This window comes from Heteronotia binoei, chromosome 1 (assembly GCF_032191835.1).
Source record: "Heteronotia binoei isolate CCM8104 ecotype False Entrance Well chromosome 1, APGP_CSIRO_Hbin_v1, whole genome shotgun sequence".
Classification (NCBI taxonomy): domain Eukaryota; kingdom Metazoa; phylum Chordata; class Lepidosauria; order Squamata; family Gekkonidae; genus Heteronotia; species Heteronotia binoei.
This window is the reverse complement of record NC_083223.1, coordinates 132,989,793-133,008,760: the sequence shown is the minus strand read 5'-3', so window position 1 is coordinate 133,008,760 and position 18,968 is coordinate 132,989,793. Positions and strand designations below refer to the sequence as shown.

General features: G+C 46.6%; 1 protein-coding gene across 1 annotated transcript in view; it reads right to left on the bottom strand.

Annotated features, from left to right (window-relative positions):
• The window catches only part of AKAP12 (A-kinase anchoring protein 12), a 156,610-nt gene extending 151,087 nt beyond the window's left edge, over nucleotides 1–5,523 (bottom strand). The window contains exon 1 of the mRNA XM_060240836.1: nucleotides 5,123–5,523. Within this exon, the coding sequence (XP_060096819.1) occupies nucleotides 5,123–5,263 (141 nt within the window). The 5' untranslated portion in view covers nucleotides 5,264–5,523. The remainder of the gene's footprint in view (nucleotides 1–5,122) is intronic.
• Nucleotides 5,524–18,968: the final 13,445 nt, after the last annotated feature.

The window sequence follows — 18,968 nt, the reverse complement described above, 5'->3', positions numbered from 1 at the left end:
GCCAACATCACCCCATATTCCCAGCTGAAGCAAGTATGGGAAGAGCAGCCCCACACAGCAACAAGACCTATGCAGGGACAAGGCTTTGCAGCTCATCCCAGGGGGGCCAGTGCATGAAAGGAGGTGCCATCCTAATAAGCATGATCAGGAGACTGGAAAGAGACAGAGGAGGCAGGAGAGGGAAAGAAAAAGAGGCTACAGAATGGAGGTTGAGGAGGATAGCCACTGGACACCCCTGCTGCTGGGGGAGGTGCACCAGCTGAGAGGAGGTGGGAGATAAGAGTTGGGGACAGGCTGCATCCATCCTGTGGGCTGTATGTTTGATACTGCTGGTCTAGACTGCATAAATGCACAAATAATAACAGGAACAAGCAACCTATGAGTTTGCAATATGGGATGTTTTAAGAGAGACCTAAAATGAAACTACTGTAAGATTGCAAATATTGGAACAGAACCAGGGATTCAGACTTCTGTGCTGTATTACCCTGCAACTGACATGCCAAGTACTACTTAGTTTGGCTTGGTCTAAAAAGCAGTTTCCAGAATTATGAAGGAAGGATTCTGCTGTGTATTTTCAACACAACAAGTCCAGTCTATCATATGAACAGATATATTAACTGATATTTCAATAAACATTTGCCCTACAGCAGCTAAAGTACTGATGAAGTTTGGCTGCAGTACAATGAAAAGTCCCAATTTTCCAGTTTTGAAAGTAAGGAAGTATATGGAAAACAAATTTTAGAAACATAATTGTTGTATAAGCATAATGCAAGTATTAGTATTCTGTGCTGAAACTCAAGAATTAGATAAAAACAATCATTAGGAGAGCAGTTGTGCAAAAACAAAAGAGGAATGGATAAACTTTCCCCAATAACACCAGAAGCACAGACAACTGAGATGCATTTGCTGTTAGTTCTAAGTAAATTATTACAACATATCATGACTTGGATCAAACAAGAGGAGAAACCATGATGACTCATGCGGTGGAAGGAGAGTCTTCCTCCATTGAATGCTTTTCTGTTGGAGAGACAGAAAGAACCTTCCTCCACTGGAAGATTCCTCATTTAGCAGAAGGGAAACACTGATGACAGCCTAATATAGCCAACATTTTAATTGTTGTTTTTATGTCTTTGTATTTTAACCCTGTTTTTAATTGTGTGTGTGTTTTAGGGAGGACTATATTAATGGCTTTAAAATGTGGTTTTATCTTGTATTTTTTAAATTGTTAGCCACCTTGATGGCCCTTATGAGCCCCACAATATGAGGGCAGATAGCAGGATATATGTTTTGTAAATAAATAAATAAATATGCACTTCTCTGTGGGAAAAAGTGTGGTTATCCCATTTTTAAGGGAAATTAACAACATAACAACCTACAAGTATGATACTTGCTATAGCATACTTGCATTTGTTTTTGAGTAAAATAGGTGTTATAACCGCTATTATGATTGCAGGTATAGAACAAGGAATGACATTTATTCCAAAATAATTTACATAGATAATAAGGAGGCGGTCTTGTGTATGCAGTGCTAGATTATTACTAGTTTGTGTACTGAACTTTTTTCTATTTCTGTTCCTTGTTCTGCACTGCTACACTATATTCCACAAGTCTGTTGGGTGGAACCATTTCACCAGTACAGACAATTTAATGCATGTCAAAAGTATTGCAAATCTGTAAAGTGCATATGATCAAATATATGTAAGTAAAGTAAAGTAAAAGTAAAGTAAAATTTTATTTATATCCCGCCCTCCCCCGCCAAGCAGGCTCAGGGCGGCTAACAACAGCAAAACAACAATACATTTAACAAAACATTAAATTAACCCCAAACCGATTAATACATTAGTTAAAACAGTTACTAAATCTAAAAACATTAAGTTAGATCTGACAGTACCGTTATTAATCGACGCTATACCTGTCAGTTTGTGAATGATGGCGGATCTCCAGACTGGACCATTTTGATGTTTCTTTGTGGACTTGGTCAGCCGTTCATGAATGCCTGTTTGAAAAGGGTGGTCTTGCAGGCCCTGCGGAACTGATCAAGGTTCCGCAGGGCCCGCACTTCCTCTGGGAGTTGATTCCACAAGGAAGGGGCCGCGGTAGAGAAGGCCCGTGCATAGGTAGTCCGAAGTTTAACTTCTTTTGGCCCAGGGGTGGTCAATCTGTTTTTACCTACTGACCTCAGTGCTCTCTGGGGCTCATACGGGGAGAGACGGTCCCTCAGGTAGGTCGGTCCTCGGCCATATAGGGCTTTAAAGGTAATCACCAGCACTTTGTACTGGACCCGGTATACAATCGGCAGCCAGTGCAGTTCGCGCAGCCCCGGCCGTATATGCCTCAATACAATAGTACATGCCTCAATAGTACATGCCTCAATACAATAGTAAAAAATAGTTACCGACCCATGGGGTGACATCACATCATGCCGTTTTCTTGGCAGACTTTTTAATGGGGTGGTTTGCCATTGCCTTCCCTGGTCATCTACACTTTAACCCCAGCAAGCTGGATACTCATTTTACCAACCTCAGAAGGATGGAAGGCTGAGTGAACCTTGATTCGGCTACCTGAACCCAGCTCCCACCGGGATCAAACTCAGGTTGTGAACACAGCTTGGACTGCAGTAATGCAGCTTACCACTCTGCGCCATGAGGCTTTTGGTCAATACAACAGTAGGTCAATGTAAAAGTTACCGTAAATGCCACTGTGATCTGCCAGCATAGTCACATCCTAATATTCAGATAAGTAAGCTTTGCCTGTTGTACAGATACATGCCACTTATACTATTCCCTTGTAGGCTGTTGTGTAAGAACATCTTTGGTTTTGAAACACCCTTCCCAAGTACTTGCTACTCCCCCACTCTCCACAATATAAAAGAAGGTTCCCAATATTCTATGTCTCTCTTCCGCTATTCCATCACACTCTATCACAGAATCTAGAACAGAGAAGGGCTATTCAAATAGGGGCTAGGCACTGCAGTGCAGCCTCTTTCCTCACCACAACTGCAAATGCATTTGAGTTTGAAGATCAGAGAGATAGTTCTTACACTTCAGGACCTGTAGGCTGTATTCTTTTTAGAGGGGCAAGAAGCAAGCCCAGGTTTATAAAAGCTGACCTGACCCTGTCTCTTGCTCTGCATGTGGCAATAGCATTAATAAGTGAAGGAGAAAAATGGGCTGGAGAAATGACTGGAGAGTCCTATACTTAGTGGCTAACAATTAGTGTCTAAACATATCGAATTAAATGTGGCATATAGATTTCATTAGAACAACAACTGCATTTGAGTATGTATTGCTAACTAAAATGATCCTTGGCATAACTGCTTTACAGTTCAAAATGAACAGAAATGGTGAGAAGATTTTTAGATGGAGGCAGTAATTCAAGAATGCAGTAATCATTTCTTTGTCCTTATCCTGATAGCGGGATTCATGTGGCAACAATTCATAGACCCTTCCTGGAAGCTAGCATTCTCTTGGCTTTGAAACATAGTAATAATTTATATTTTTTCACATAGCTTAAGAGATGCTGCCTTGACCTTCTCAGTAAGATTTTTTTTCTCTTAAACTTGAAGCTAACATTATTTTATCATCCTGGTCAGATACTTTTGACACATTTCAAGATTTCTGCTGCTACATTTGTTTTGCTGAATAATCCCACAGCAATTAACTATTGTCCCACTGTAAATTTTCTCTTTGGAAATAGGACATTAGTAGATTGGGTTTTTTTCAGGTTACCAAATGTTTTGTTCCATTTTGCTTTGTTTTAAAAGCACTGTCAATAGCTTGTACTGAAGGACAGTAACTATGGAAAATTCTGAAATACAAGGTCACAAAAACAATCCCAAGCAGTCCACAAACACCCACACATTAGATACCAGGAACATCCAAACATAAAACTTGAAAAGTTCCTCCTTATACTTTAAAGAACTACTAATATGAGTAAAACTAATAGAAAGCAATATCCTTTGTGCTTAACATACCAATCTAAAATTGTGAACCCTAGCAAAATGAACACTGTGCATGAAATTTCAAAAACTACAATGAGCAAATACATTTAAACAAAGGTTGCTTCTCCAACATGAAACTGTGTTCCTAATAAAGCAAGAGATTTATACACTAGTTTGCTGATTCTGCTTGTTTCTTACACTGACATTTGTATACCTTTAAACACCAGGTATGAAGTGCAAGTCTCTCTCACTGCAAAAAAATGCAGTGCAGAATAGCGTCCAATAGATTGTCTATGCTGTCCCAAGGGATGTTCTTTTAAGCAGGTCGGTATGGAGTTTGGGGGGGCGGGGCGGGGAGGTGACAGTTTTAAGACTGTTTCTTGTCGATGCAAGAAATACAAGGTATTGCCACAGCCAAAGATTTTCTGGTTGTTAGTTTGCTCTCCTTTTGCAAAGGCGCACTTTCGACTTCCATCCTCTACGGAAGCAATGAGGTGGTATTGCAGCAGCTCTGGGTACCACCAAGCACTGGCAAACTGCAGTCAGTAAGACCTTGGCACAGCACTGCCCCTACGGCCCGACCATAGGGTGGGGTCTTTGCACACCACTGTTATGCACACAAAAGGAAGCACCGGGAGGGTCCCTGGGTAGGTGGCCATAATAACTCCGCCCCCTCCCTCGCTCCCACCCGCCGCTCCCCTGGGCACATTCGACAGAGCCCAGCGAGAGGCAAAGGGGGGCACTGAAGAGCTCCCCGAGAGGGAGGCGGGGGGTGACGCGGATTGAGCCCGCATGCTGGAGGGCTCAGGGCAACACTTGGGCGGCTCCCCACTCGTCCTTTGCCTGCGCCGGGGACTTTTCGGCCGCCAGGCTTCTGACGAGACAAAGAGAAGAAGAAGAGAGTTTATGACTGCGGAGGCGCCGGTTGCGCAGTTCTCAGGCTGCCTCAAGAGAGGCGAGGCGAGCGCGCGGGCCACGCCCCAGCCCTCCCAACTTCGCCCCTGCGCTACAGGCGGCCCGGCGGCAAAAAGGGGGCAGGTGCCCGCGCCCCCCCCCCCCCGGCGCAGGTGTTTGGGCGCCAGCAGAAAGTTGGCGCGGCGAGCCGGCCTGGGCCAAGCGCCCCCTCCCCTACACTGCGGCGGCCCCTTTGGAGAGGCGCGCGCTGGAAGGCAGGCTCTTTACCTTGGCCGCGTCCTCCAGCTGCTCGGGCTCGGCCAGCGCCGCTGCCGGCGTCTCCGCTTCGGGGTTGCCAGGCTGGGACTCTCCTGCTGCAGCGGCTGTGTCCTGCGGGCTCCGCGGCTCCGCAGAGCTCCCTGCGCCCATAGCTCCTCTCGGGGGTGCGGCGGTTGCTTTGCGGCTCGCCTGTCCGGGCTCGAGGCTTCCCGCCCAGCAACTCGAGCGAGAGATTGACGCGGGGATCAAGATGTCCAGGCGGCCAGCTGCGTCGCCCTCCTCCTCCTCCTCAGGCTCGGCCGCTCAGGAAGCACTCCGCCTGGGACTGAAGGAAACCAGCCGCTTTCTGCAAACTCCTTTCACAAGGGAGGGAAATGTGCCCGACCTCCTCCCGTGGCCCCCCGCCCGCCCGCCTCTCCCTCTTGCTCCATCACATGAGCAGAGACTCGGACACGCCTTGCAGCATCAAACCTGGAGTGAGGGGAGGGGGGGGGGGAGAGGCATCCCTCCCTCTCTGGGCGAGGTGGCTCGGAGCTGCCTTTGCGCTTCCCACATCTGGTGGCTCCTCTGACATCTTGAGGGGTTCACACTTGGGAGGAGGAGAGAGATCGCCCCCTCAACAGGCCGGATTAATGGACTTTAATTCCATTACTGAAAGAGCAAGAGGAAAAGTGCCTGCGACCTTCAGCTTTCAGCTAACCGTCTCTTTCCTGGCTTTGAAGAGAAAGGCTCTCTGGCCGGGCATTTTGATGTCTTCTCCAGAAAAGCCAAGCTTGTCAGCCTACCCCAGTGCTGGGCACAAATCACTAGGAGCTGGAATTGTCTCCCCCCCCCCCCACAGCCTGCCAAGAATATCACAGCAGAAGTACAATAGGTGCCTTTGCATTTTACCACCACATCTCTTCCAACATTTCATAGCAATATAGGGACATAACATCCCTGCCTTCACAAGGCTCAGTTTCTGAGGTTCAGACCCCATCTACAGCTTGTCCACTCATTCTGTGGTATTCTATCCTGCAGTGGCTTCTGAAACAAGAAATATGTCTGTATGGAGTTAGGGCAAAAGCTTTGCACTGGCATTTTGTATCTATGTAGGCACTGGCATGCAATTTACACAAGAGTCAAGATGCAAAATCAAGGAACTATGGAAATACTGAAATTCTAAGAACTTTTCTACGCAAGACTTTAAAAAAAGGCATTCTCAGTGTCTCCCCAAGAGAAAAATAAGGACAAAATTTACCAGGGATAAGGTACCTGAAAATAGGGACAGACCCTGTTAAATCAGGGCAGCTAGAGTTCATGACATTATAGGGGCGGGATAACAATTTTAGCAATCTAACACTATCTATAGGTCTCACTATGAAAATTTCTAAATGGTATTTATTCTGCATTTATCTTCACAACTCTTGTTACATGTGCACAGCTGACACTATCTCCAGAATGGCCCACATTTGTAGTTGGATAGTATACTGGTGTAGCATGGAATCAAATGGAAGGGCAGATCACACAGAAACTAACCATGCCAACATCTGTACTGATATAAGATACCGTCATGTTGGCAGGGCTTTTTTCTGAGCAGGAATGCACAGGAACACAGTCCCAGCTGGCTTGGCATCAGGGGATGTGGCCTAATATTCAAATGAGTTCCTGCTGGGCTTTTTCTACAAAAAAAGCCCTGTGTGAAACAATGGTGAGATCAGGGTGTGTGGCCTAATATGCAAATGAGTTCCTGCTGGGCTTTTTCTACAAAAAATGTTGGTAATAACTGATATCCTGGTATCCATTCCTGACAAACATGCATGAGTCTGTCCTGCAAATGCTATGAGCACAGCATCAGAGATGCAACACTAACATCTGGTAAAATGAATCTGGCCATAATTTGTACAGACAGGGAGAACTCTGCAGTCAAAATAAGTGGCACTCTGCACCTAACTGCATGGTTCTACCCTAGGTATGCTTGCTGTTTTGCATTAGTACCACAGAAAAATGTGTTATGCTGCTACTGCTCTTTTGGTTGCAGACTACAGTATTCTTCTATCAAATCCATCATATGAAGTATATTGGTTCCCAAATTCACCATGTTTCCTCTTTGAAAACATATTTATACATATTATCTGAAAATGTTTGATAGTGATGCTTTCCAGTCTATGTGAGTGAACTTACTTTGTATATTTATAAATGTGTTTACTTTATTTGCAAAATATACTATCATCAATCCAAGGGATAAAAACATCCTCTAGACCCAGGAGGCAGGGAGAGACAGGCAGGAAAGGGCAACCTGATATGGGACTAAAGGCAGCACATAACCAGCCTGTTCTATATAAATTTTTGCCCATTACAGTGCAGATCTTGGAAAACAGACTATCCCATTTTTCAAATATATGTCTACCTGCAAGACAGAGGGCTACAGCATCTTGGGAGTAACAAAAAAAAATTACAGCAGCCAAGAGGTATCATGGTGGGAAAAACATCCTCTTGGGTTATGAACATAGCAAAGGTCTGGCAGGCAGTTATTATCAATAGAAAGGTTATTCCACAAGCTCTGTGGAACACTTTCCCTCCACAGTTCATTCAGAGATATATTGCCTCTAAACATAGATGCTATTTAGCTAAATGCTACTACATATAGAAGACTACATATTGTTTGAAGCTGTTTTAGTTGTTGCATTTGAAAACGTTAATTATTTTTATTCAGAGATATGTTTTAAAATAACATTGTAGCCCACATTGAGTCCTTTCTAGGAGCAAAGTGGACTAAAATGGCTTAAATACATAATATATATACAACATTAAATCTGCTAGTATTAGCATTCGATTCAAATTTAAAATGCAGAATTTGATACTGACCAATGAGCTTGCATGGCCACAAAGATCATTCTAACCTGAACCATTAGGGTCAAATTTTGGAGTATGGGAAATCTCAAGATAATGCCCATAAAAATGCTGCTGCAATAATACAGTGGGTATTGATAGCTCTTTGTAGCTAAAGAATATGATAAATTGATGATGACAGAACTTTCAATAAAATTTAAGCTTGTCCACTCTGAAGTTTTTAAAAATCTTAGCACTGTAGCATGCTGCTTCTGGCTACCACTGTCCAACATTTATTTGCAACTTCAGTTTAAGATGCATTTATAAATAAACATTTGTATTCTGTCTCTTTAAGGTAGGCTAAGGATGCCTGACCAGTGCCAGCATACATACTGCCTATGACTAGTGTTCCTGGAAGCAATCTGCATTGACAAATTTACTGAGTGCAGTGAGCCCTGGATAAGTGTAATGTGGGTATGCATCCCTGATAGCTGACCGCTGAAATTCTCTTGCTAGATTTGATCAAGTCTGTTCATGTAAATATTATTTCTGGAAATATGTTTCCACTAACATGTTTTATACTAGTGTATAGCCTAAAGAGTTAGAAACTACATACTACAGTGAGAAACTTAATATTTTGTTGAAATATCTGTCGCTGATTTTTCTTAACAAAATTGTAGGTAGCCCATTATATGATTCAAAATAAATATTCCATGTGCAGGATTGCCATATCCCCAGCATCTCAAGTCCTGGGGTTCATAAAGTCAGCCATGGTGATGATATCATTAAAAAGGACCTGGGATGTCACACTGATGTCACATTACTAATGGTAATACACCCATAGGTAATATACAAGTAGGAAACATTGCACACTAATAGGAACTGTTATCACATGATATCTGTGAATTTGTATATTCAGTCTTGTATAGTCGCATGGGTTACCTGCCATGCAAAACTTTTTTTTAAAACTGAAATTAACTTTGAAATGAAGGTAAAACACCAGTTTACTCCCTCACATCATAAGTTGTATATATGCTTTAGCATCCTTCCCCTGTGACATTCTTTCACATAATTCTCACACTTCTATCCTGCTGCTACAGTGGCTTTCTACTAGCACTTCCATGTGTGCAAGATTAATGTTTTTTAAAGAGTCCACATGCATGCAGAAGTGTTAGGGACTGTCCAGCAGAAGAAAGTCTCTGCAGCAGCTTTACAGCAGCATGGGGGGGGGGGGGGACAATGTCATAAGGTCAAAGTGACCATATACAGGTATGTCATCAAGTGTGTAGGCTAGCCAATGGCCCTAAGATTTCAGCCTATTGTTCTGAGGCAATAATAATGAGTCCCAAACACATGTCCTGACAATCCTAGGTGCAGATGAAGTGAAAAATACATTGGCAAAACTACAGAAGTCATTATAATAATTCCTTATTTTTGTAAGTAGACTGAGACTCAGAACGTACTGAGACTGTCATTGTAGACTCAAATGGAAGTGCCATTGATACCAGTGAAAAAGACAGACTATGTTGGGGATTATTAGAAAAAAGATTACAAATAAAAAGGCAATATTATGTTGCCTTTGTATTAAAAAGCCCTTGTATAGATTTACAATACAGCCTCTTTGGTATACTGTGTGCACTTCTGGTCACCATATCTCATAAAGGACATTGCAGAGCTGGGAGAAGTACAGAAGGCTACCAAGATGATCAAAGAACCAGAACCCCTTTCACATAAGGAAAGCTGAAGGGTCTGGGACTCTTCAGTTTATAAAAAATATAACAAGGGGGGCATGGTAGAGGTTTATAAAAGTATGCAGACAGTGAAAAGAAATTATGTCCAACAATATTACAACTTGATGGCATCTAATGAAGCTGATGGAGAGGAGATTCAAGACAGACAAAAGGAAATACTTCTCTACTGAGCAAATTATTAAAATGTGTAATTACTGCCAACAGATATAGTGATAGCCACAGGTACAGATGGATTTAAAAGGGGATTAAACAGGTTTGTGGAGAACAGGTTTATCAGCAACTACTAGTCATGGTAACTGCATGGAATCATCACTTTCATACACAGCAATCCTCTGATTACCAGTAGCATGAGAAAACTTCAAGGGAAGTCCTTGGTCTCTAAGCCCTGTTGTTGGCCCTCCAGAGGCACTGGTTGGCCACTATGTGAGACAGGATGCTGTATTTGATGGACCACTGGTCTGATCCAGCAAGGATCTTCTTATGATATCAATAATACTAGCATCCTTGAATGTACTGAAAGTTTAAAAAGCATGTGTTTAAGTAAAAAAAAACAACTAATGTTACATTGCCTATTTAAAAATTCTGAAAAAATCTTTGTTTTCCTCCACTGAACTTCAGGAAACTTTTGCTGAATTTCATCAGTTTTCCTAACATTTAATTAATGAAATTCCGTTTGATAAAACACTAGCCAAAGAGAAGGAAGAAGAACAAAGTAAACAAAGCAGAGTCTCAACCCTCAGGCAGAATCAAGATAAATACAGACTTCTTTTCATGCAGAACAGCTTTTTTAGTACTATTTCCAAGACCAGGTTAAGTTACAGTGATGAATACAATAAAACAAGGAACATGGGATTGTGTATCCTGGTGCTGAATTAATTCAACTTCCTTTTCCATGGTGCAATAGCTGGTTCAACACAGCAAGCATCCATGTATTTATAAGGTATTTCAGTAAAGTGTGAAGCAAATATACTGGATAACAGTAATAACAGGCAAGTTGTTTTTTTAAAATATAGTTTATAAGTGTCTGAGCTGAGTCACTTATTTACTTTGAGTTCTGAGTGTGGAAAGTTATCCTTCATTAAGAAAAAAAAATCACTTCCCTCCATCATTCCATATAAAGTTTGGTCAGCTGATCTGCTTTCAGGTTAAAGGTCACAAAAGATCCATTGGTTGGAAAGCAGTAAACTGAAATCAACCCACCTCCTGCAACTTTACTAATGGTAGCAATGTGCTGTAAAAAGTGGCATAACAATAGTTCAACAGTACATTCAAAGTTCAAAGCTATAAGCATATTAGTTTTTTCCAGACTGGCATATTAAAAGACCAGAGTCATACGATAAAAAGTCCTGCATCCGATACTACCATTTTGCAATGGCCAGACAGGCAATCACAACTTCAACCACCTATCTTAAGATAACTTATGAAAAAATATATATCTGCCAAAATGCATGCAGCTTTACAACTGTATTTTATTTATGTACTTTACTCATAGCTTACCTTTCTTGCTGAGACTCAGACAAATTGTACATCTTTCCCTGAAAATACCACCCAAAAGCAACATTTGCCTGTATCTTATGATGACATGGATATCCAAAAAATTAATATCAAAAGCAGCTCTGAAATCAAGGCAGTAAAAAATAAAGACCTTAACAGCTATACCTTCATTCTAAACACAGATTTCCAATAAAGTTGGTTTAGTAATCACAGTAAATATTTGTGGCAGTGTATGAGCTTTTGTGAATCACTGCTCACTTCTTTAGTATCTGCCACAAATTTTGTTAGGCTTTAAGATGATACTGGACTCTCGCTCCTACATTTTCAGTTCAATACAACATAAATACCCAGCTGCGTTTGAACACTCACCAAGCCATCAAGGAAGACTCCCTCTGCTTTGTTCAGATTCTGTACTTTTGCTGTGCCTTAACTGCTGTTTTCCAACTGTCACAGGCAGTTCCAGAATGTTAGCAACATTTATATGATTGCACTATGTTCAGGAAGCCTACACACAGAACAATAATTCAGAGGTACAAACATTTTAAGAAGCTAGAAGGATATGAGTTACACACAAAACCCTCACATATATACACATGCACATGGCTTGGAAATCATATTTAATTGGGTAAAAAAGCTGCTGGTTATCAGGTATCCACCTGGTTTTAACTAGGGTTGTCAGCCTCTAGGTGCAACCTGGGGATCCCCAGAATTACAGTTTATCTCCAGACTACAGAGATCAGTCTCCCTGCATAAAATGGCTGTTTTAGACAGTGTACATTCCACTGAGGTTCCTGTTCCACCAGGCTCCACCCCAAATCTCCAGGAACTTCCAAGTCTGGATCTGGCAAACCTACATCCCTCATCCTCTGCTGGTGGCCAGGGGGTTCTGGCAATCCTAGTTGTAACATAGCTGGCAGAAGACTTGGGTGATGTTTCCCCCTACCTGTGGCGGAGAGTGTTCCAGATCTCCAGTGTGATTCATTTTTTTGTTTCCTCTTACTGGGATTAAACCCTTTGGAGGCCCCTAGGCAGTTGAAATCTTGAGGGGTCCCCTCGCAAATTATCTCAAAATCTGAGCACCCACCCCACTGCCCATGGCCCCTGCTGGAGCCTTCAGGCACCTTCTTAAAAGCCCCTTTTACTAAGGTGCAGGGGAGAGGCAGAGAGAGGCAAACTTGGCAATGACGCCAGCAGCAGCTTCACCAGGCAACTTGCGCAAAGTGCAGCTCAGTTGCTGGCTGTGCATGCAGGCTGGAAGGGCTGCAAGCAGGGGGGAAACTGGGGGAGGGGAAGCTGGCTTGGGGTCCCTATAGGCATGGGGGCCCATAGGCTAGTGCCTACTTGGTCTAATTGTTAATCCAGCTCTGGAAGAGAGTCTCCTGCCCAAAGTTGTATTCCAGTGTTTGTTTATTTAATACCCTGCTTTTCTCCCCAAGGGACTCTAAGCAATTTACAACATTGTTCTCCCCTCCTCCTCTTTACCCTCAAGGTGGGTTGGGCTGAGACAGAGTGACTGGTACAAGGTCACTCAGCAAACCTCATGGCAAAATGGGGATTTCAATCTGGTTCTCCTAGATCCTTATCAGACATTGTAACATAACATGTTGTTATGCTCTTGCCTATCGCAATTTATATCAGTAAAAGAACATCTTATTCATGTTAGAAGAGTGAGCATATGCACACACACAAAAAGCAACAAATACTGCAAGCAAGTAGGCTCAGGATCTTCCAAGGATACAGTCTAAGTACATTTATTCCCCCTTTCTTCCCCCATTTCATTTCCCTTTCTTCCCCCATTTTTAAATTTTCCTTTATTCTCCTTTCTTCCCCCATTTCTTTATTTCTTTTTCTTCCCCCATTTCTTTATTTCCATTTATTTTCCTTTCTTCCCTCGATTTCATTTCCTTTTCTGCTTTCCCCATTTCTTTATTTCTGTCCCTCCCTCCCTCCCTCCCCCTCTCTCTCTCTCTCTCTCTCTCTCTCTCTCTGTAGCCTAAGTGGTGGACACTGTGAAGGAATGCTGCTGTGGTGTGTGGGTACCTTTAAAGGTCTGCTGGGAGCAGCTGCAGTTTCCTCATGAAGGGAGGGAGGTGGGGTAGAGGGTGGGAGCCAGCTACCACCAGTTCAATTTGCATTTGATTATCCCAGAAGGTGTGGCCTAATATGCTAATGAGTTGTGACCTAATATGCTAATATTAGGGAATGTGGTCTAATATGCTATCCTGCTGGGCTTTTTCTACAAAAAAAGCTTTGGATCTCAGCATTTGTCTAGGGTGGCAGGGTGTGTGTGTGTGTGTGTGCCAAAGTAGGCTCTCTCCACATAACTTCAAATAGAAAACAATTATTTGCATTAATTTTGCCAGCCTGAATCGTTCTTCCTCAGTAGGGCACTGTTTTTAAGCTGATAATTTTGTATGGCTCGTGAATGATGATATAAATATCCAAATGGCCCTTGGCAGAAAAAAGGTTCCCCACCCTGGTCTAGTGTATGTTGAATCTAAACCATTATTTGATATGATACTGTACACCTTGTGAACTATACCTCACCAAATCTGTGGTTGCAGCTCAAAACCATATAAGCAAATACTCCTCCCCTCCTCCAATACAGACTTAATGTGGTGAGAGTTTCTTTCTATTTGCATATGACAACAGACTCAGGCAGTGTTACAGGGTATAAAGGAGTATAGAGGCATGTATAACCAAACAGATTACCTTTTATCTCCTCACTTTATAAGGGCACATTGCAAACTGAAACAACTGGACATGGGGAAAAATGTAAACCACCTATTTTGTTAAGGCATTATAACCATGTAGACCACATTGTTAGAAATTTAATTTTACTCCCAAAGTCTGTCTCTCCTACTTTATTCTGTTAAATATTTGAAGTAGATTCAGGCATATCATTGAAGCACTCTGCCTCTGAATACAAGCTGCAATACTGTCCTGCTTTGCTTTGTGGACTTCCTGGAAGCATCTGACCAGCCATAGTAAGAAACAGAATGAAGGAGCAGCTGGATCTTTGCTCTGCTCCCATGCAGCCAGGCACTTATGTTCTTAGGTTACTTCAGATTGGTTTCAAGTTGATTTTGTTAAGTGAATATAATGCAAAATGAAAAGAAGAAAATTGCCCCCATGATTGTTCAGTGCTTCTCAGCAAATAGCAAAATTCAAGCTTGGAAGAAGAGGAGAAAAAAACCGTCTGAGCAATAAAATAAGTGGAACAGACCCTAACCACTGTACATTTTTCAAATTAAAAAGCCTTAAAATATATGGCAAATAGATTTATGCACATTTTGGGGTTTATTTACAACCTCAGTGACAATTAAGGCCAAGTGATGCTGTCTCATGAATTCTTTTACCATATTAGCAGGATGGAGAAAAAAATATGTTATTTGCTGTGCAGTTCTGTGCAGTTAATGGAGTTAATCTACTTAACTTCTTGTAACTATTGTCCAGGAACATTGTCCAGAAACTATTGTTCAGGAACATTGTTTTGACTGTAAACCAGTGTTCAGAATCCTGGTTTGCAGCCAGAGTGCAAGCCATAGTTTGCTGATTTGGGTATAATGGCAACCTATGGTTTGCTGCAAAAGTGGAAATAACTAACTAGGAGGTTAGGGAGGGAGGGAGTCAAAGGAAGAATGAAGGACAGAGGTAGGGTGACCATAATGTCTGAAGGCCAGCCAGGGACACTGGGGGGGGGGTGCGCGCGCGCGAAGCGTGGAAACAGGAAGTGACGTCACTTCCGGTGACGTCACTTCCGGTGATGTCATGCCACCACCGGAAACAGGAAGTGGCATCACTTCCTGTGACATCATTTCCCCCGCGTCACCTGCCGGAAACAGGAAGTGACTTCACAGCACTTCCTGTGACGTCCCCAAAAATCCCCCAAATATCACCGCCGGAAACAATTTTGTTCTCAAATCCTGTATATACTTCATCAGTATATGGGATAAGGCACTTTCTCAACTGTGCTGCATAATGCAGCCTATTTATTTTGTCCTGTTGGCTCTGTTGGCTCTATCTGCGCCACCTTCATCACTTTCGGGGTGTGGATCCCCCAGTGGGGTGGTCTCCCGACTCCCTCCGCTGACTGTTTCTGATAGCCCTGCGCCCCCTCTTTCATTTGATATGTGTCCCGTGCGGGTGCCACCCTCCCGCCGGGAGATGCCGCAAAATGAGCCCCCTTGAGGCTTATGGCGGCAGGGCTCGGGGGAAGCGAGCTAGACTGCTGTTCTTTTGAGGGGTTATAGAGTGTTTCGAGCCCGTCCCTGTGGCATCGGTCCCATCGTTGTGGGACCAAGGGGGCCGGCGCAGCGGCACGCCGAAGCAGCCTGTCACTAATAACACCGGTCAAGATGCAGGACAGGAACCTGGAAGTGACCGACAGGCTGCTTCAGCGCGAGGGAGGGAGGGAGCTGCCAGGGCTGGCCTGTGGAGGCCTCCAGGGACCAGCGCCGGGCCTCTCCGATACCGGCGCTGGCCTCTGGAGGCCTCCAGGGACCAGCGCCGGCTGCTCCGCGGCTTCCCCGCGGCCTCCGCTGGTCCCTGGAGGCCCTCCAGAGACTCTGGAGGGCCTCCAGGGACCAGCGGAGGCCGCGGGGAAGCCTTCGCTGGCCGGCGCTGGTCCCGGAAGGCCTTCCAGAGGCTCTGGAAGGCCTTCCGGGACCAGCGCCGGGTGCCCCGCGGCTTCCCCGCGGCCTCCGCTGGTCCCTGGAGGCCCTCCAGAGACTCTGGAGGGCCTCCAGGGACCAGCGGAGGCCGCGGGGAAGCCTTCGCTGGCCGGCGCTGGTCCCGGAAGGCCTTCCAGAGCCTCTGGAAGGCCTTCCGGGACCAGCGCCGGGTGCCCCGCGGCTTCCCCGCGGCCTCCGCTGGTCCCTGGAGGCCCTCCAGAGACTCTGGAGGGCCTCCAGGGACCAGCGGAGGCCGCGGGGAAGCCTTCGCTGGCCGGCGCTGGTCCCGGAAGGCCTTCCAGAGCCTCTGGAACGCCTTCCGGGACCAGCGCCGGGTGCCCCGCGGCTTCCCCGCGGCCTCCGCTGGTCCCTGGAGGCCCTCCAGAGACTCTGGAGGGCCTCCAGGGACCAGCGGAGGCCGCGGGGAAGCCTTCGCTGGCCGGCGCTGGTCCCCGAAGGCCTTCCAGAGGCTCTGGAAGGCCTTCCGGGACCAGCGCCGGGTGCCCCGCGGCTTCCCCGCGGCCTCCGCTGGTCCCTGGAGGCCCTCCAGAGACTCTGGAGGGCCTCCAGGGACCAGTGGAGGCCGCGGGGAAGCCTTCGCTGGCCGGCGCTGGTCCCGGAAGGCCTTCCAGAGCCTCTGGAAGGCCTTCCGGGACCAGCGCCGGGTGCCCCGCGGCTTCCCCGCGGCCTCCGCTGGTCCCTGGAGGCCCTCCAGAGACTCTGGAGGGCCTCCAGGGACCAGCGGAGGCCGCGGGGAAGCCTTCGCTGGCCGGCGCTGGTCCCGGAAGGCCTTCCAGAGCCTCTGGAAGGCCTTCCGGGACCAGCGCCGGGTGCCCCGCGGCTTCCCCGCGGCCTCCGCTGGTCCCTGGAGGCCCTCCAGAGACTCTGGAGGGCCTCCAGGGACCAGCGGAGACCGCGGGGAAGCCTTCGCTGGCCGGCGCTGGTCCCCGAAGGCCTTCCAGAGGCTCTGGAAGGCCTTCCGGGACCAGCGCCGGGTGCCCCGCGGCCTCTCCGCGGCCTCCGCTGGTCGCTGGAGGCCCTCCAGAGTCTCTGGAGGGCTTCCAGCGACCAGCGGAGGCCACGGAGAGGCCTCCACCACTGCCGCCGGGCCCCGCGCGCGGGCGGGGAAGGCGGGGAGTGAGGGTGGGAGCGTCCCTGCGCGTGCGCAGGGGCCCTGCGCAGGCGCAGGGACGCTCCCTCCCTCACTCCCCGCCTTCCCCGCCCGCGCCCGCGGCCCACCGGCTCCGGGGCTGCCTAAACCGGGACCTTTAATGGTCCCGGTATAGGCAGCCCGGGATCCGGGATTGGGTGGCCAGATGCGGGAATGTCCCGGGAGACCGGGACGGTCTGGCCACCCTAGACAGAGGTTCAATGAAAAAAATCCCACAGGAAAAAAACTCACAGAAAAAAACCACTGTCATAAATGCTCACAGGAAAAAGCCCACATGAAAAATGCCCACACGGGAAAATGCAGTCATGAAAACCTCACATGGAAAAAACTCACGCAGAAAAAGCCCACATGTAGGGTGACCATAATGTCTGAAGGCCAGCCAGGGACACCTTGGGGGGGGGGAAGGTAGGGGTGCGCGCGCCGCCGCCGGAAACAGGAAGTGATGTCACTTCCGGTGACGTCACTTCCGGTGATGTCATGCCACCGCCGGAAACAGGAAGTGACATCACTTCCTGTGACATCATTTCCCCGCGTCACCTGCCGGAAACGGGAAGTGACATCATTTCCCCCAAATGACATCATTCCCCCAAATGCCACTGCCGGAAACAGGAAGTGACTTCACAGCACTTCCTGTGACGTCCCCAAAAATCCCCCAAATATCACTGCCGGAAACAATTTTGTTCTCAAATCCTGTATATACTTCATCAGTATATGGGATAAGGCACTTTCTCAACTGTGCTGCATAATGCAGCCTATTTATTTTGTCCTGTTTACTCTGTTGGCTCTATCTGCGCCACCTTCATCACTTTCGGGGTGTGGATCCCCCAGTGGGGTGGTCTCGCGACTCCCTCCGCCGGCTGTTTCTGATAGCCCTGCGCCCCCTCTTTCATTTGATATGTGTCCCGTGCGGATGCCACCCTCCCGCCGGGAGATGCCGCAAAATGAGCCCCCTTGAGGCTTATGGCGGCAGGGCTCGGGGGAAGCGAGCTAGACTGCTGTTCTTTTGAGGTGTTATAGAGTGTTTCGAGCCCGTCCCTGTGGCATCGGTCCCATCGTTGTGGGGCCCAGGGGGCCGGCGCAGCGGCGCGCTGAAGCAGCCTGTCGGTCACTTCCGGGTTCCTGTCCTGCATCTCGACCTGTGTTATTAGTGACAGGCTGCTTCGGCGTGCCGCTGCGCCGGCCCCCTGGGCCCCACAACGATGGGACCGATGCCACAGGGACGGGCTCGAAACACTCTATAACACCTCAAAAGAACAGCAGTCTAGCTCGCTTCCCCCGAGCCCTGCCGCCATAAGCCTCAAGGGGGCTCATTTTGCGGCATCTCCCGGCGGGAGAGTGGCATCCGCACGGGACACATATCAAATGAAAGAGGGGGCGCAGGGCTATCAGAAACAGTCGGCGGAGGGAGTCGCGAGACCACCCCACTGGGGGATCCACACCCCGAAAGTGATGAAGGTGGCGCAGATAGAGCCAACAGAGCAAACAGGACAAAATAAATAGGCTGCATTATGCAGCACAGTTGAGAAAGTGCCTTATCCCATATACTGATGAAGTAAATACAGGATCTGAGAACAAAATTGCACCAGAAGACACAAACACAAAGCTCCCTTACACTGAATCAGTGCTTGGGTCCACCAAAGTCAGTATTGTCCACTCCAGTCACAAACACAAAGCTCCCTTACACTGAATCAGTGCTTGGGTCCACCAAAGTCAGTATTGTCCACTCCAGTCACAAACACAAAGCTCCCTTACACTGAATCAGTGCTTGGGTCCACCAAAGTCAGTATTGTCACATAAGAACATAAGAGAAGCCCTGTTGGATCAGGCCAGGCAGTGACCCATCCAGTCCAACACTCTGCGTCACATAAGAACATAAGAGAAGCCCTGTTGGATCAGGCCAGTGGCCCATCCAGTCCAACACTCTGTGTCACATAAGAGAAGCCCTGTTGGATCAG